The sequence below is a fragment of the Orussus abietinus genome, unplaced genomic scaffold (assembly GCF_000612105.2).
Source record: "Orussus abietinus isolate OABI.00-Male unplaced genomic scaffold, Oabi_2.0 scaffold257, whole genome shotgun sequence".
NCBI classification, from domain to species: Eukaryota; Metazoa; Arthropoda; class Insecta; order Hymenoptera; family Orussidae; genus Orussus; species Orussus abietinus.
Window position 1 is genome coordinate 74,200 of NW_019394410.1, and position 18,611 is coordinate 92,810.

An 18,611-nucleotide genomic window follows, 5' to 3' on the forward strand; every position below is an offset into this window, starting at 1 on the left:
TCATTTGGCGTTTGATGATTTTTTTTTGTTATGTTTTTGGTCGTCGTTCGACGTCCAATGATTTTGGACTGACTTTTCTGTCGTCGACGTCCAATGATTTTTATCCGACCTTTTCCGTCGTCGTTCGACGTCCAATGATTTTTATCCGACCTTTTCTGTCGTTCGACGTCCAATGATTTTGGACTGACTTTTCGGTCGTCATTCGACGTCCAATGATTTTTATCCGACCTTTTCCGTCGTCGTTCGACGTACAATGATTTTTATCCGACCTTTTCTGTCGACGTTTGACGGCCAATGATTTTTATCCGACCTTTTCTGTCGTCGTTCGACGTCCAATGATTTTTATTTGACCTTTTCTGTCGTCGTTCGACGTCCACTGATTTTTTTATGACCTTTTCTGTCGTTGTTCGACGTCCAATGATTTTTATTTGACCTTCTCTGTCGTCGTTCGACGTCCACTGATTTTTATCCGACCTTACCTGTCGTCGTTCGACGTCCAATGATTTTTATCCGACCTTTTCTGTCGTCACTCGACGTTTGATGATTTTTATCCGACCTTTTCTGTCGTCACTCGATGTTTGATGATTTTTCGGCCGTAGTTCGACGTCCGACGACTTTCCGGTCGTTGTTCGACATTCGATGATTTTAGAGCGGATTTTCCACTCGTCGTTCAACGTTCGATGATTTTCGACTGATTATCCCTCGTCGTTCGGCATCTAATGATTTTCCGATGATCCCTACGGTCGTCGATACTTCACCTCCGCGTTTCACTTATTCCTCGATCGTCTGCTCGACGTAAGTCATTTTGCCGAATCTCTCCCGGTCGTTGATTCGACGTCCATCGGAGGTTCCTCGTAGTTCCCTGGATTTTCGCTTACTCGGTATCTAATGTCATCCCCCGATATATTCTGCCGCTCGCCAGGGGGAAGGGTCTCTCGGGGAGAAAGTCAGGGCCGACCAGCGAAGAGGTTAAACGGCGCCTCGGCGAAAGTCGCGGACTCGAGACGAAGCTGCTGCAAAAACTCGGCCCTCTCGCTCTCGTCCCCGCGAGTCGTCCGAGATGCATTCTGCAACCAGCTGCACTCCTCTGACATTCCTCGGGAGTCGACGTTCACCCTCTCCACGAGATTCTGAGAGCACTTTTCCTTGCCTTAAAAAGAGCCCACTCGGTATCCACCCCTCCCAAGTTTCATTAACCCAGAGAAAAATTTAACCGTTTAAAAATATTATTATTTAACCCAAACTCGAATAAATTCGACAACATGTGTCTTCGGAATTACGCCAATTTATTCGAGTTTATTCTAGTCGAATCATCGTTCCTTGAATTTACGAAGTATTCCTTTGGCTCGATGCCATATCTTTTTTTTTTTTTTTCAGAATATCAATGCAAATCAAGTCTCGTTCCGAACCGGGGATCGCATTTGGGATGCATTCCAGGGTGCCGCAAAGTTATGACTATTTATTTGAGTTTAATCTAGTCGAATCATTATTCCGTGAATTTACAAAGTATTCCTTTGGCTCGAATCCATTTCTTTGTTCTTTTTTTTTTCTCCCAGAGTATCAGTGGAAATCAAGTCTCGTTCCAAACCGGAGATCGCATTTCGGTGTGCCGCAAAATGATGACTATTTATCTGAGTTTAATATGGTCGAATCATTATTCCTTGAATTTACGAAGTATTCCATTGGCTCGATGCCATTTCTTTTTTTTTTTTCCAGAGTATCAATGCAAATCAAGTCCCGTTCCGAATCGGAGATCGCATTTGGTTGCATTTCGGAGTACCGTAAACATGTGGAAACCTAATTTGAGACTCGCCTACGCGTTCTTTGTAGCGATCTATGGAGATCTAGAGACCGAATTGGCCTCTTCGATGCGGAGGATCGACGGAATCGCTACTCCCACGTCCGGGGACAGATGGAAGACGCGTCGCGAATCTCGGAGACCATCCAGTCCGATCGCGTGGGACTCTTCCGAACCGGTCCCACCCACGATCGGGCGAATTGTACGTGCCCTACGCAATCGGCGCCGATCCGAGTGTTTTGGATGAGCTTATTTGGCGCGCGAGATCGGCATTCTGTGCGGAGGCGGCGATTTCGGCATCGACTTCGCTTTCTCGACGGTACAATGGCGGACATGAATGCCTCCCTTGCAGATACGGCATCGCCTGTGCAGGATGGGAGGGCATTGATGTCTCCCAGTGTACAATGGCGGACATAAATGCCTCCCCTGCAGATACGGCATCGCCTGTGCAGGATGGGAGGGCATTGATGTCTCCCAGTGTACACTTCGCACCTCTCGCAAGATCGAGACCCTCGTCATCTCGATCCTCCGTGATCGCGATATCGTTCTATCGATGATACTCTTAAATTCAAATCACTGGTTTATATAATTAATATACATTTTATCGACATTGTCGGTTCAACTTATATTCATCTCGATCCCCCGTGATCGCGATATCGTTCTATCGACGATGTTCTTAAATTAAAATCACAGGTCTATATCATTAATATACATTTTATCGACATTGTCGGTTCAACTTATATTCATCTTGATCCTCCGTGATCGCGATATCGTTCTATCGACGATACTCTTAAATTCAAATCACAGGTCTATATAATTAATGTACATTTTATCGACATTGTCGGTTCAACTTATATTGTTCTATTTATTTCACCGATTTCATTAATTTATGCTCCATTTATTTAATTCCCTTACTGATTTCCCGTACATCGTTGGACACCCTTTACAGCTGTACATCTGAATTTAAGAGCTGAATCTATATGTATATGGCCGCGAGAAAGAATGTTTCATCGAACCAAGGGAATATTTTTAATTAATTAATTCAAAGAATTTCACTCGAACTCGTGAATTTTCGTTCTCGCAGGGTGATATTTTCATATTTCGCATCTACCGCGCTTATAACCGGCTTGCACCTACCTACGCTCTTTAAGCGCTTAAATTTATGTGTATTTGGCTCGAGGCTCTACCGAGTTTCTTAATCCGAGGATCGCTTTTGTATCCTCGAGAGGACTCATCTCTAGGGTGAAAGATTCAACTTGCGAAACGGAGAAAAGGCGAGGATTTCTCTCCCGAACCGCCGAGGCGTTTCACTGCACGAGTGCATAATTGCAGCGTGCACCTCCGCGGACAGGTGTGCGCACAGGTGTACCAACCGGCGGGTTAATATTGACACCTCGAGAAGCTAAGACTAGCAATTCACGACCTATCGATAGGCAGTTTCCACCAGAAAAAAAAAAAAACAGAAAAGGAATGTGCACTTCCCACAAAAGACACCGTCGCGGTTCAATTCTCCCTCTCGCTGCAGGGGTAATTGCACCAATTGCAATGATATCAAACGTAGATATAACCAGTGGAGATCTTTCTCGAAAAAAAAAAAAAATGCTTCCTGAATTAAAAAATTAATTTCCACCAACACCAGAAAAATATCCTACCCCTGCTCGAACAAACGAGTGATATACAATTTATTCGGCTAAATTGGGCCAAATAGAGGAAAGTCTGGGACCCAGATTTTAGGATAAATTTATCTTGAATTTCTGATGGAATCTGTAATCTTGGGATTAGTGACTCTGGGGAGGGGATTTATCATTTGTTCATTTTTTACGGCGCGAGGGTACGAGAACCGCGTCCTTTTCGTTGGATCGCCGCGGGGAGTTCCATTCGAGATCGACTCGCAATCGACATGCAATCGACTCGGACTCGCCTCCAAAGTCCGAATCGACGATGCGACATGTTCCGGGCGTCGGCTGGGATGACGTCAGGAAAGCCGGACACTCGTTATGGCGACGCTGGAGTCCCGCCGCGACCGTATGCGGCCGTTTGCCTCCGTACTTGTCCGCACTTATCCGTATGCGGTCGTACGAGAGCAGCGCGGAGCCCTTGCGAAATCCCGCGCGGAACATTTTGCCTCCTTACATCTCCGGGTAATGCGTGTCTCCCACGTGTGCCCATTGTAAAGAAGGGAACGAACAGAGTACCGAAATAAATCCGGGATATGGTGTCAAGGTCCGAAGAGACTCTTTAAGGTCCCCCTAAAAAAAAATAAAAATAAAATAAAAAAATTGCGATCTGCTTCATTTCCCGATTTTTTCAACTCGGAATGTCAGAACCCACGTGCCCTTTCCATCCTAACACTTCGTGACAAGAGTAGAGAAATATGAAATTTTAAATCTTACTTTTTATCTATATTATTATTTTTTTTATTATTATCATTATCCACCCTGAGCCATCGGTTAACGAGGCGTTTAATGAAATCTAGCGAGGCATCCAATGAGATATCCAACGAGGCGTTCAATACGTAAAGAAAGAATAAAGCCTCGGATCGAACTCGTACATTGAGATAAAAAAAAATGTCACTCAACCAGAGAATGATTTTTGTCCGAATAGTGCCGAAGAAAGATTTTGTTAATTCGACTCAAATGAACTCCAATAAATTGGCTGTTAAATTTCTTCACAATTGTGACTATTCATTTGAGTTAGCCCAAATGAAATAATTATTCTTTGGTTTAATGGATTTTTTTTTTTTTCTCTTGGTGTCTACCTCGAGCCTGGATTCCGTCGATTCTAGAGTCGGCCTGAAAATCCAGTTAGGACATTTTTCTGAAACAGCTGTATTATATCGGGGTGCGGTAATTACGATCGACCATTACCGACCGGCTAGAGGATTTCTCGATGGAATGGGAATCCTTTTGCCCCGCTTAGTTAAAAGGATCGCCCCGGGTTAAGGAAGAGTCGACTCCGGGGTTCGATGCACCTCCGATAGGCCGAGGGTATTATCCTGCCAGTGCTCGGCGGATGTCGTGATAGGTTGATCGTAATGTAAACGAGTTACCGTTCAATTTGCTCTTGCACTTCCTTGCTCGAGACTCGTCTCTCCAGGCGGAATAGCGAGGCGAAAGCAAATGGGACTTATCCCCAACTGGGACCCTATACCGAGTTCTTACGAATTTTTTTTTTTCGTATACGAATGGATTCGCGTAAAAAAAATTGTTGCATTGTTGCGAAGTCGCGTCATTGGTCATCGTTTAAAAGTCGTGTGCAAAAAAATTTTTATTTCGCATGTGAAAGTCGATCGTACGAACTCGAGAATTCGGACTCCGATGAGAGCACCCAATTTTCGAGTTCCTACGAATTCTTTTCGCATACTAACAGATACTAACAAAAATTTTGCATTGTTGCGAAGTCATGTCATTGGTCATCGTTCAAAAGAAGTGTGCAAATAATTTCGTTTGCGATAGTTGATAGGTCGTGTGCAAAAAAATTTTTATTTCGCATGCAAAAGTCGATCGTACGAACTCCAGAATTCGGAATCCGATGAGAGCACCCGATTTTCGGGTTCCTACGAATTCTTTTCGCATACTAACAGATACTAACAAAAATTTTGCATTGTTGCGAAGTCATGTCATTGGTCATCGTTTAAAAGAAGTGTGCAAATAATTTCGCTTACGATAGTCGATAGGTCGTGTGCAAAAAAATGTTAATTTCGCATGCAAAAGTCGATCGTACGAACTCGAGAATTCGGACTCCGATGAGAGCACCCGATTTTCGAGTTTCTACGAATTCTTTTCGCATATAAATAAATACTAACGAAAATTTTGCATTGTTGCGAAGTCACGTCATTGGTCATCGTTCAAAAGAAGTGTGCAAATAATTTCGCTTGGGATAGTTGATCATACGAACTCGAGAACCTGGTCCCTGGTCTTACCCTCCACATTTTCCTCATTTTTGGGAAGACGGGGATTTTGAGAAAAAATCGGCGAGCAATTTTCAATAGAGAAATTGGGTCTCTGGGGGGAAATCGTTGCCCAAGGACCCCGACTAGACGACAATGGAGACATTGTTACGCGGCGATGCACTTGCCGAAGCGGAGCGCCGGTCTCTCTTCGGGGTCGTCCGCATTGTCGAGCGGAACGACGGCTTGGCGATACCGAGACTAGTCTTCCTTATTTTCTATTATTTATTTACTTATTTATTTATCTCTCTCTCTTCCAATAGCGAGAAATGCGAGTCCACTTTGCGGCTCGTTCACGCGGAAAAGAGGACGAGTCTCGAGGACTCCAGAAGTGGTCCTCTTCAGGGTCGATTAACGATGGTACTCGGTTTCAGATCTCGGACATCGTCGTGGGCCAGGAGGCGAACGTCACCGCGAGAGAGGCTCTGCTGAGATGGGCGAGGCGATCCACGGCCAGATACCCTGGGGTCAGGGTGACCGATTTCACCGGCTCCTGGAGGGACGGCCTGGCCTTCAGTGCCCTGTTGCACAGGAACAGACCCGACCTCGTCGACTGGAGGAGTGCTCGCTCCTGCCAAGCCAGAGAAAGGCTGGACCGCGTTTTCTTTATCGCGGAACGCGAGTACGGAGTCACTCGACTCCTGGACCCCGAAGGTGAGGCGTCTACCTGAGTATTCTCCTCTGATTTTCCTCTTCATCTTTAATACGTAGAAAGGATTCGTAAATGAGATTAGGTAGGACTTCAGATGCCGCGTTCGTATCGCCTTAGTGGTCTTCCTCGTCTTCGTCTTCGTCCTTTTCCTCGTCTTCCTCTTCGGGGCGCGACTCGGCTCGGGCATTCTTTTTGGTCACGGTGCTCGCCGCCGCTTCCGGCCCCGCTCGCCTCCACCCGTTGAAACGTAATTACCCTGTGCCACTCCGGGACGCGGTGCGAGACCATTGTTTCCCGAGGCTCTCGGGAAAGGACCGAAAGAGTCCGTTAAGAGGATGCCCGCGGTATCCTTTCGTGCTTTTCGCGGTCTTAATAGCTTATCCGTTACGTCGAGGTTAAGTGGAATAAAGAGCGATTGTTCAACCTAGGAATAATCCTGGATAAATGCCGAGGAATAATCCTGGGTAAAATACCAGGAGGAAACGGTCTTATATAGGACATTTAGTCAAGGAGATGATCCTGCAGGATTTTTATCATCTATCCTTCCACCTAGCGACCACGTAGCTAGATGTAATCCCGGATGGTTCGATCGCGGATTAGTCTTCCATACCGCGCGGAGAAAACGCCGAGACATTTATCCATGGAAAGGATCCGGCAGGATTTCTCCATGTAGATCCTTGTATCGGGGTCGAGCGTACATAGAGCACGTGCATCGCGACGAGCCGGGGAGGCCTCGAAGAACGATACGAAGAGGATGCAAGACGGTACCGTAATGGCCGCCATTTGTCGGCGTGCATCCTGACCGAGACATCCTGGCGAAGGAAGATTCCCCCAGAGTTTTCCGTGTCCAATTCACCTTGCCAGACATGATCGATGCACCTTCGATGAGCATTCCGGACCAATCGTTTTCGTCTCCTCCAACCCATAAAAAAATCCTCCAATATGCAAGACGAAAATTTAATTTAATATAAATTAATATAATACTGTCATTCGAGGAGCCAACTTTTTCTCAAACCTCTCCGAACTGGGTGCACCAAATTTTATTTTACCACGTGAATATAGAGGCTCTGACGCCCGTGAAATTTATTTTTTTTTTTCTGTAATAATTATAAACGGTTTTTAATTTTTTTTATTTACCCCACATTTCAAATCATATTTCGATTCGGCTTGGAGAAAAGGTTCATAGACTACACTTTCATATCTTAAGTCTGGAGCGGTAGGTATAAATGGCGCCGTCCGACTGCACTTGCGGGTCGTCAATCGATGCACCTTATGCACTTTATGCACCTTATGCACCGTTTCCTTAAAGGCTCCTCGGCTCGTGCCCGATCGGTAATGGCGTTCAGAAATGATCTCGATAAATCGTACCTTCGGTGATTCTCCCGGTAATTTCTCCCTCTTTTAACGCCTCATCGGTCAAGATTTATCGAATTCGTGCAGGTTGTAAAATAACGTCCCGTGACGAATCTCACCGATGGAGTCGGCGTCGTCAGGGTTGAGCGAAGCTCGGACTGCAGGTTGTCCACCTGTTGTTCCGCTCCCTTCTCATTGTTCGCCATGGCGCGGCTCGTAAATCATATCGATGACGCTTAGAGATTTTCCCGATGACGATCCTGGCCCTTATTCCTGTAGTTACCTCTATTTCATTTTAAGAGCCGTCGGTCTTCCCCAAATTTGACATTCTATATCGAAAACGACGGTGATACCTGGTCCACGCGGTATGAAATACATTTACCTAATCCTAATTCCCTTCATAACGTGTACTTTATAATTTGCAGTGATTTCCACTAAAAGGTCCTGCGTGCACATTAAATTGCCTTGATTTTTTTTTTTTTTTAGCATATCCGAGTTCGCGGATAAAAAAATGTCTGCGATCGGATTTTTCCGGGTTAATTTGTATAGATATGTCGGAGCTGTTGACATTATTTATTTATTTTTTATTTCGACTGGTGATTATTTTTCAGCGCGGGAGGATGTAGATGGTGAATTTTTTAACGGGGGGTCCAGGAGATGAGATGACGATTTGGTGATTTGTTTTATATTTTCCTTTCAGACGTCGACACCCAGGAACCTGACGAGAAGTCGCTGATCACGTACATCTCGTCTCTGTACGACGTTTTCCCGGAGCCCCCTTCAATCCATCCTCTCTATGACGCAGAGGCCCAACGAAGATCCGCGGAATACCGCGAGCTGGCCAGCTCCCTCCACCTTTGGATTCGTGAAAAAATGACCCTGATGCAGGAGCGCTCCTTCCCGCCGACTCTGATCGAGATGAAGAAGCTGGCGACCGACAGCGCGAAATTCAAAAACGAGGAGGTCCCACCAAGGTACAGGGACAAGCAAAGGCTCACCCACATCTTCAGGGACCTGCAGAAGTACTTCGAGGCCGTCGGCGAGGTCGACATGGAGCCGGAACTGCACATCGAGGTCATCGACAAGAACTGGAACCGACTCGTGATGCTGCACCAGGAGAGGGAGCAGGCGATTCACGACGAGATCAAGCGGTGAGAACGAGGACTCTTTAAGATGTCCTGAAACCGTCATATGTATATAAATATACCAAAGAATTAATTATTTATCCAAGTTTTGTGAATATTTTGACGTTTTGATATGTATAGAATGGCCATAACACCTAAGGGTCGCCATTCTTCCCTCCTGGACGAGGGAGGAAAAAAATTACCCTTCGCTCATCGGGGGGTGTTCTGACATTGACCTTGATTATTTTCTCCTATCCCGTAGCCTGGAACGCCTGCAGCGCCTCGCGGAAAAGGTGCACCGCGAGATGAAGACCACCGACAATCGCCTCGAAGAGCTGGAGAGACGCGTCGAGGACGAGGCTCGTCGACTCGACCGCCTCCATCCCTTGGAGGCGAAGCACGCCGTCGATCTGCTCGAACAGGACATCCGAAATACCGAGATTCAGATTCAGAATATATTCACCGACGTGCACACCCTCACCGAGGGCAGATACAGCCAGGCCCTGGAGCTCCACAAGAGGTGGGCCCTACGTGACGCGATGATTTCTTGTATTACGACCTGACGTAGCATTTTTTACCATCACGAGGGTGTTAAAAAAAAGGACCCGTGATTTTTTCACCATACAAATCAGTTGGTCGAATTGGCGATTTTAATCAGACCACTTAAATTGCCCCAGCTCCGTTTTCTAATGATTTGACGTTTGCCTTCAGAGTACAGAAACTGCATCAACGTTGGGTAGCCTTGCGCTCACTTTTGCACAAGAGACTGGTCCAGCCTCTGTCGGCAGTCTCGTTCCCGGTGGAGGAGCGAGTTGTCACCAAGCAGCGAACCACCGTCCACGAGACGAGACTCGTCGACACCAATCCTCACTTCCGAGCCCTGCACGACTGCATCGACTGGTGCAAGAGCACCCTGAAGCAGCTGCACGAGGCCGACTACGGGTCCGACTTGCCGAGTGTGCAGAACGAGCTCGACGTCCACCAGCGCGAGCACAAGAACGTCGACCAGTTCCACAACAAGGTGGACAAATGCGTCCAAGCTAAGAACAACTTCCACGGGGAAGAGCTGACCCTGTACTCGCAGCACCTCAGCACCCTGCAGAAGCTCTACGCCGAGCTCCTGGCCACGTCCAGCAAGAGGCTGTCGGACCTGGACACCTTGCACGACTTCATCCAGTCGGCCACCTCGGAACTTCTCTGGCTAAATGCCAAGGAGGAGACCGAGGTGACTCGTGACTGGAGCGAGAAGAACCTGAACGTTCAGAGCATCGAACAATACTACGAGGTAAGTCGAGGAATGTCGTGGGGGTCCCTACCCTGAAGAACGGGGATTAACTTTGGATTTTTCTTCCCAAGCAAACCTATGGATCGGGAATCGAGGTAAAGGTCGCGTTAACCCTTCCTTCTCTTCGGATTTAGTTTCAATTAAAGTGCACCCCTATTTTTCCGGTTATTTATTATGTTGAGACGGTATGTTCACGAGGGTCCTTGAATTGCAGTCCCTGATGAGCGACCTGGAGAAGCGGGAGATCCAGTTCTCGGCGGTGCAGGATCGCGGGGAAGCCTTGGTTCTTCAGCATCATCCGGCTGCGAAGACAATCGAAGCGTACATGTCGGCCATGCAGAGTCAATGGGCCTGGCTGTTGCAGCTGACCTTGTGTCTGGAGGTTCATCTCAGACACGCGGCTTATAGGCAGCAGTTTTTCAAGGATGTCCAGCAGGCCGAACAGTGGATCTCTAAAAGAGACGAGATCCTGAATACCGTTTACTCCCAGTCGGATTTCTCGCTGGACGAGGGGGAACGCTTGCTGAGAGGCATGCAAGAGTTGAGGGAGGAGCTGAATAATTATGGGGATCACGTGCAGAGATTGGTCGAACAGGCGAAGGATGTCGTGCCCATGAGACAGCGCAGACAACCCGTTATGAGACCTCTTCAGATCACCGCTATCTGCAGCTACAAACAAGTTAACGTAAGCCGGTCGTTGAGTCGATTAAATCCATGCATGGCGAATCCTTCCGGTGGAGCTTTCTCCTATTTTCCATTTACTGTTTAATATTACATTGTCCCTCGACTTCCATTAGCAGATCTCCATCGAGAAGGGCGAGCAGTGCACCCTGTACGACAACTCGGGCCGAGTTAAATGGCGAGTGAAGAACTCCCAGGGCGTGGAGTCGCCGGTCCCTGGAGCGTGTTTCGCTCTTCAGCCTCCGGACAAGGACGCGTTGGATGCTGCGGAGCGTCTTAGACGTCAGTACGACAGAAGCGTGGCCCTGTGGCAGCGGAAGCAGCTGCGCCTGCGGCAGAACATGATATTCGCGACCATCAAGGTCGTCAAGGGCTGGGACCTCCCGCATTTCCTGGCCATGGGACAGGATCAGCGAACCGCCATCAGGAAGGCCCTGAACGAGGACGCGGATAAGTTGCTATCGGAGGGCGATCCTGCGGACCCTCAGCTGAGAAGACTCAAACGCGAGATGGCGGACGTCAACAGACTCTTCGACGACTTCGAGAAACGCGCCAGAGCCGAGGAGGAGTCAAAGAACGCGGGTCGCATCTTCAACGAGCAGGTGTCGTCCTTACAGCAGGCCTTGGACGAGGCCGAGAGGGTCTTGAACACCCGAATAGCCGCTCCTCTGCCTCGCGACCTCGACAGCCTGGAGCACCTTGTCCTCGAGCACAAGGACTACGAGCAGAGTCTCCAACGTCTGGCCCCGGACGTGGACCAGGTCCAGCAAACGTTCCGAGGGATCACCCTGAAGACCCCCGCCATGAGGAACAAGCTCGACAACGTGACCACCAAGTGGAACCATCTCTGGAATCTCAGCAACCTCTACATCGAGCGCCTCAAGTGCGTCGAGATCGTCCTGTCGGGTCTCGAAGAGAACACCACCGCCATTTCGGAGTTCGAGATCAAGCTGGCCTCCTTCGGAGAGATGCCGTCCGACGTCAAGGGCCTCCAGAATGTCCTGGAGGACCTGATGGTCCTGCAGAACGCCATCGCCCAGCAGCAGGGATCCATCGACCAGCTCAACGACGACGCTCATAACGCCAGAAGATTGGTGGAGAAGTCCAGGCCTAATCATAGAGGTCCTCACAGCGACATGGACAGACTGGATGCAGAAGTCAATAGACTCAATGCCAGGTGGACCAACATCTGCGGCCAGCTGGTCGATCGTCTTCGCAGCGCGGAGACCGCTTATGGACTCGCTCAGCAGTATCATAACTCTTATCAGAACGAGGTCGACTTCGTCGACGAGAGCTACGCCAGGCTGGAGAACCTGGCCCCGGTTCACACCAAGGCGCAGGAACTGGAAACCACCAAGGTAATCTGCAATCTTCGGTGCTAGCCATTTTTTATCTCCCGGTGAAAATGTCGGACATTCTTAAAAATCTTTCCTAGGATTTTAAAACACACGTAGAGTGGTATTTGAAATCTGTTTCCCTTTCCAGAATCTGCTGAACCGTGTGGTGGATCGTGCTCCTGCTATCGAGGCCGTCAATGTTACCGGCGGGCGGCTGATAAGAGAGGGCAAGGTAATGATAGGGTTCTCCGGCGATGTTGCGCCAGCTAGAAATGGTAATAGTTTCGGTACGGGGTGTGAATGGCGTGTGAATGAGGATTTAGGTTTAGGCTTAGGTTTGTCACACACACACAGGCACACGATACACATTGTAAATACCCCATCATCCTTATATTTCGTCGTGATTCGTCATTGTCGTCGTCATCGTTCCGCCTGTCGTCGGTGTACCGTCATCCTTTCAGCGGCCAACGGAGGTGCTCTCTCGAGACGTCCATTCTTCTGGTATTCGATGACTTGTTTATGTTTCTCAGATCCTTTGGCGAAACACCGCAATGAACCGTTTGTTCTCTTCAAGTTAATCGCTATTAACTGCCATAATTTTTTTTTTCTTTTGCAAATCGTTTAATATGATAATATTTTTAATATCTTGTCTCTTTAAGTACCTACTAATGGCGCCTCGTGTTAATGGAGCACTCGTAGCTGTCCGCACTGGCGAGTAATGAATTATGCGAATAGACAATTCACGAGTAGCATGGTTGAATGGCGATCAAGGTCTGGAAGCTTTGGACAAACCTGCGACAGAGTTGGGAGCCGCTTACGGGGCTTTTATTTATTTACGCGTCTTCAAAATGTTTTCTTTTTTTTTTCTTTTTTTCTTATACATCACAGCCAACTCGGTGTGGCAATTCAATTAATAAAACTGTTATATTCTAATATTTTGCAATAATGCTCGACATAGCGGTCTTTAACTACCGGAACTTAATATTAACCGAATTAATTCTCGCGTAACTCGCGGAAGAATAAACCCAGGATTAATAAATTAATCCAGGATTTTATGGACGTCGATTTAACAATTGCCACATTGAGTTGTCGGTGGTGATATCGATTCCTCCGAGATACGCGATAGATAATGATTATTTCTAGTAAGGTCCATTGTGAATTTGAAATCGCTACTCTAAGGAACTTGCGGAGGAATCGATGTCGGGTTTATTTATTTCACTCGGCTTACAAGGTTTACTTTATTTATTTATTTAGTTTTTTCTTTATTTCGTTATACTTTATTATTGCTTCCGAGAGCTAACGGCACCGAGGAATCTAGCACCCAGTCTAATTGCACTAACCCTAACGGAACTAACCGAAACCTGTAGATCTACGGACAGAGGCTAAGGGCCTTCAAGGAACAGCTGGAAGAAGTCTGCCCATCCTTGGACGCCTCCGTCAAGAGACCCAGAAGAGACTCCGTGACGACCGTCGACAATGTCGCCAAGGACCTGGACACTCTCAACCGGAAGTACACGACCCTCCTCGGCCTTCTTCAGGAAAGGGCCAAAAAACTAACGCTGATGTTTCCCGATGATCTTTCCCTTCAGGTAGGCCCCTCAAATATATTAATTATTAATTTTAATCATTGATAATATCTATCTCGTCTATAATTTACTCTATCGGGGAAATGATGACCTAAGCTCCGACTCGACCACCGGAACGTAAATAAATTAAAACAAGTAAATAATTAAATGTCGCCCAGGAATGAAGGAATCGGTCTTGCTTTGAACTTCATTAATATATTTCAATCTCGATACTCTGGTCACAGTGTTTATCCTCGTCGTTAAGGTGTTATGAAAAATTTATTTATACATCGAAACGTCAAAATGTTTATAAAATTCTTCTACATCCTAGGTGCACCGAGTCATTTGAAACTTCGGCACGTGATTATGGAGGTCCTAAGGAAGAACGCGATGCTTGTCAAGTTTCATATCTTGAAAAAAAAAAAAGAAAAAAAATATGTCCTAGTCTGGGATGATACAAAAAATGTCCTTTTGAAAATTGAAATTTCACGAGGGTCTCATTCTTCCTCAAGGTGTATAATCACGTGGTGATGTTTAAAATTAGAGGAGTAGAGTTGGTAAAGATTTTGACATTTTTGTGTATACCGAATGACCCTTTGATAACGCCTTAGGGAGCGGAAATTAAAGTCGAGGAATCTGAATCACGTTACCCCTCGGAACGAGTAATCCAACCTGGGATATTTTAAGTGGATTTAACCTTTGCCGAAGAGCGCAAGCCGCGAATAGAATTAATCGGCAGCGAACAGGTATCCTAGTTTCTCCTAGTTGCGTGCGATCTCGAAAGGCCGGAATGGTAGCTGTCCGAAACTTCGAGCCTCGTGCCATGGATCGAGGCCGATGATAGCAAGTTAAACCTGCACGCGGAACCACTCGCAATAATTCAGTAAAAATTCGTAACGCTCTCACCTTTCCCGAGACTACAATGACTTGCGGGGAATATATCATCCTCCCGCCTCTGACGTGACCGGCTGAAAAATGTAATTAATCCACGGAGCGTGAGAATTAACACCTCGTGCAAAGATCAAGGCTGACCCGAGTGACGTCCTCGGAATAAACTTACTCCTTCGCATTCTAATTATCTCGTTTCGTTCCTGGCCTTGGGCCGGCATTTTAATCGAGCCTCCTTGCCGGCTCGATTAAACGTTAGATAATTAAATCCCACTTTTCACGGTTTTATTTTCCCCATTCACTCACAGCCTCGTTCCAAATGCATGTGTATACATTTATATACGTTTGTATACATTCATATATGTATATACAAGTATTCTATAGGCACTATAAGCACCGATTCCAATGTCGACGTATAATAGGGCCAATTACTCTTCCGCCACCTTTAAGGGGACGCACTGATTTCCTAATTAGATCGATTGTGCGATTCCGAGGAATCGCACCTCTTCGGGGAAGAGGCACTCGTTCGGCCGCGTGCATTTACCGGGATCAATAATATGGCGGTGGGCGGAGCAGGTTAGGTTGCTCGGAGTCTGCGTGGGCTGGACGTCGGCAGTCTCCTCGCCGACCTTGCTCGAGTCCACCCGGTGGAGCCGGCGAGGAGTAAATGCGCGTTACTCGGCGATCGAGTGCACCTTTACGATGTCGGTACTCGTTATCGTGCGCAAGGTACGGACCCGTGTACCGCCCTGCTCCGTATTGTCGCCGCTCGTTGAAATAGCTAAAAAAACAAAATTCAGGAGTCGCGACCGAATTTTCTTGCCCTTTCCGAAAAATATGCACCGAGGAAAAAAGAAAGAAAAATTCCTTCAACCAGAGAAACATTACCTTGAATAGTACCGATGAAATATTTTCGTAATTACGAGAATAATTATTTGACTGAAATAAATTTTATTCATTCCGAATAAATGTGGTGCATCGAATTTATTCCAGCTTATTTGATGTACCATTCAATGAAATATTTCTTCGGTTCGATGAAATTTTCTTGCCAGTGCGTAGACGATATGTGTATACGAGTGTCTTAAGTATATGTGTACACACTTTGGGTGGACATATATATACACTCGTATTTATTAAGACTCAATTTTTATTTTCAATAAACTTCAGCTAGAAATACACGAAAATTGGGTACGTGGGCTGAAGGAGGAAAATGGTTACGTAAAAGTGTGTACATATTTTTTGAGACTCTCCGTACGTCCTTATGCATCACATTTTGGGTTTTTATTTTGAGTCGTCAATGAAACAGCCTTAAGGCAGGTCTTTATCAGGGTCCAGATATTTTTCAAGATTTGGTATCGACCTTGCGATACAAGATGTACCGGTCCCCTTTTAATAGTTCCACTTTATCAGCGGAATTGCAGCCTGTGATTATCTCGCGGCGCATCGGGCGGGATTAATCGAGCTCTGGTCAGCTGATCGCGGAGATAAAAATCATTCAGATAAAAATCACGGTCCGATTTCTTCGCCTGTATTTTTTTTTAGGCGCGTGTGCTATCAAGACGTTTAATCTTTCTACATATATATCCTAAAAATTTAATATCCCTATCTAAATTTTCTAACGCGTAGACTCGATCGGAGATCGGACCAAACGCTTTTAAGGAGACTTAAACGACGATGGAAAGAGACGGCACGATAACGCGATACGTTATCACGACGACGAAGGTCGAGAAGTCGAGTTGATTGGCTCCATGAGGGGCCGGTACTTCGGAAATTAGAACGATTGGCCACCAAGAAATGTCGCAAGGATGCAAAAGTCGGAAGTCCAGTCGGAACTGCGCTTATCCGATGCGTCACTTTCGTCGCAGTTTCGACTTTTTTTTTTTCCCCGTCTTGGAGCCGTCGACGCGCCGCCCTCTGTGCGACACTGACGCGCCTAGTGAGACCACTCGACGACACGCGACGCGGCGAAGGTCGAACAGTCGAGTCGATTCGTTCTCCACGAGAGCCGGTCAGTCTCCCGGCGCGGTCCACGCCGGTAACGTCGTGGACCGATGTCGATCTAGAAAGAAATTCTTACCGGCTCGACACGCGAATATTCGGAATATTCGAATATTCGAATATTCACCGGCGGTGAACTCGGACGTTGCTTGATCGCGGTCACGGGAAACGGTACGGCCATTATGGTACCACGGATGGCCGATCGAGCATGACCGCCAAAGGAGGGAAAATGGTTCGCCAGGTAATGGCGAATTTGAGACCAACGACCGAAATCGACAAAACCCAAGTGACTCCTGAATGAAAACTCACCTGATCTCCGTTAACTTAACCGTGGATATTTAATCGACACCGTGTTAATTGACCGTCAAATAAATTTGTCTACCGATTTATAGGAGGGAAAATGGTTCGCCAGGTAATGGCGAATTTGAGACCAACGACCGAAATCGACACAACCCAAGTGACTCCTGAATGAAAACTCACCCGATCTCCGTTAACTTAACCGTGGATATTTAACCGATACCGTGTTAATTNTATTTTATGAATATAGTTAAAAACCAATCGCGGGGAAGATTTTGAAGATGAGAACGGTCCTCGACCGGCGTCTCGCTAGGAATAGTCGGTCGCATGTCGCAATAGTTGTCGTCGCTCCAAACCACTGACGTAATCAACGGAACCGAGACGCCGGCGACAGGTTGCAGCGTCGTCGGTGATGTCACCTGTTATTCGGAGCCTTGACCTTGATTTCGCGGCGACACTTTCCTCCACCACATACGGAGCCACCCAAGGAGCAAGGAATAATTGGCGTCATTATCTCCTAAAAGAAGTCAGCTCCACTTAAAAATGAATATCAAGGGGAGAAGAATCATTCGCCATCTCCATTTTCAATTTAAAAATGCAAAGAAAAATGCTAAACCGAGGATCTCGATGACGTTCCCACGTAATGGGTAGGAAGATAAAAAAATGAAGAGAGGGGTTGGTCACCTCCCTTGCATTTTTAACGACGTCCTCAGGCAACGCGGAGGAAGAACGAGCCGCGGTAGAAAATGGAGAGAAAAATGAGATTTCCCAGGTCAATGGACTCGGGGGCGTCGGCGAGATCCTAAAATATACCGGCCTCGTTGATGATGTTCATCTCGACTCCGGCATCATGCACCGATCCGCCCTCGAGGAGGACCTTATTTATAGTTCCGTCGGATTTGACGGTTCTCGGTTGGAGTCGAGCCGACGTCGTCGGCGAGGAACCTCGCGCTCTTCTCTCGAAGTCTTCCAGGATCTATCTCGATATTATTTTTTTTCCCTCGCGATTTTAATCCCGGATCGGAAATTTAAATGGCAGCGTCTTGCCGAGGTCGAAGAGTTCAGGAACCGTGAAGCGATCGACCTAGCGGAGAACCTGCTCGTTCCGCTCGAAGGTTCCTCTTCGAGATTCTCTCAGGAGGTTCTCTTCTCCTCAGTCGAGAAATCCTCGCGACTCGACCACGAGGGCTCCGACCGAGTCGGAGGGAACGGGGGGTCGATGAGAGGAGGACGAGAGGGATGGGTCCGCAACCGGCGACCCTGAAGAGACGAGATGATCACCCTAACGTATCTCCTGTCGTTGCTGTTTCAGCGCGCCCTTCGGGAGCAGCGGCCCCTGCGGACCTTCCGCACGGAGTTCAACATCTACGAGAGCTCCTCCAGCGAGGAGAGGTACACTTCCGTCACGACGCACTACACCCAGTCTCAGTGAGTAGAAGCACCCTGAGGAGCGGGGCCCAAATTTTGCCTCTCTAATTTCCACCCCAATATGGAAAGGTAGCAGTCGCGAAAGGGTTGGCGATCCGCACCCTTCGTAATCGTCGGACGCGTAACGATAGATTCGTCAAAATTTAATTGAATGTTATTCCATTATTCATGATAATACAGTATTAATGGACTCGATTTAATTGCAGATATTTCATAACGCTAGAATTTTTTTTTTCATTCGATTTTATATTATAAT

At 47.0% G+C, this 18,611-nt stretch overlaps 1 protein-coding gene across 29 annotated transcripts in view; it reads left to right on the forward strand.

Annotated features, from left to right (window-relative positions):
- LOC105694779 (microtubule-actin cross-linking factor 1) overlaps positions 1-18,611 on the forward strand; it is a 104,797-nt gene that overhangs the window by 45,976 nt on the left and 40,210 nt on the right. For 27 of the 29 annotated variants that reach the window (XM_023432201.1, XM_012415734.1, XM_012415756.1 and 24 more), the window contains 9 exons: positions 6,122-6,401; positions 8,453-8,903; positions 9,139-9,396; positions 9,588-10,161; positions 10,376-10,846; positions 10,959-12,200; positions 12,328-12,411; positions 13,547-13,768; positions 18,240-18,355. In XM_023432201.1, coding sequence (XP_023287969.1) covers positions 6,122-6,401; positions 8,453-8,903; positions 9,139-9,396; positions 9,588-10,161; positions 10,376-10,846; positions 10,959-12,200; positions 12,328-12,411; positions 13,547-13,768; positions 18,240-18,355 — 3,698 coding nt within the window. Of the gene's footprint in view, positions 1-6,121; positions 6,402-8,452; positions 8,904-9,138; positions 9,397-9,587; positions 10,162-10,375; positions 10,847-10,958; positions 12,201-12,327; positions 12,412-13,546; positions 13,769-16,660; positions 16,872-18,239; positions 18,356-18,611 lie in introns of those variants that run through there. The other 2 variants (XM_023432200.1, XM_012415753.2) reach the window with 2 other exon arrangements.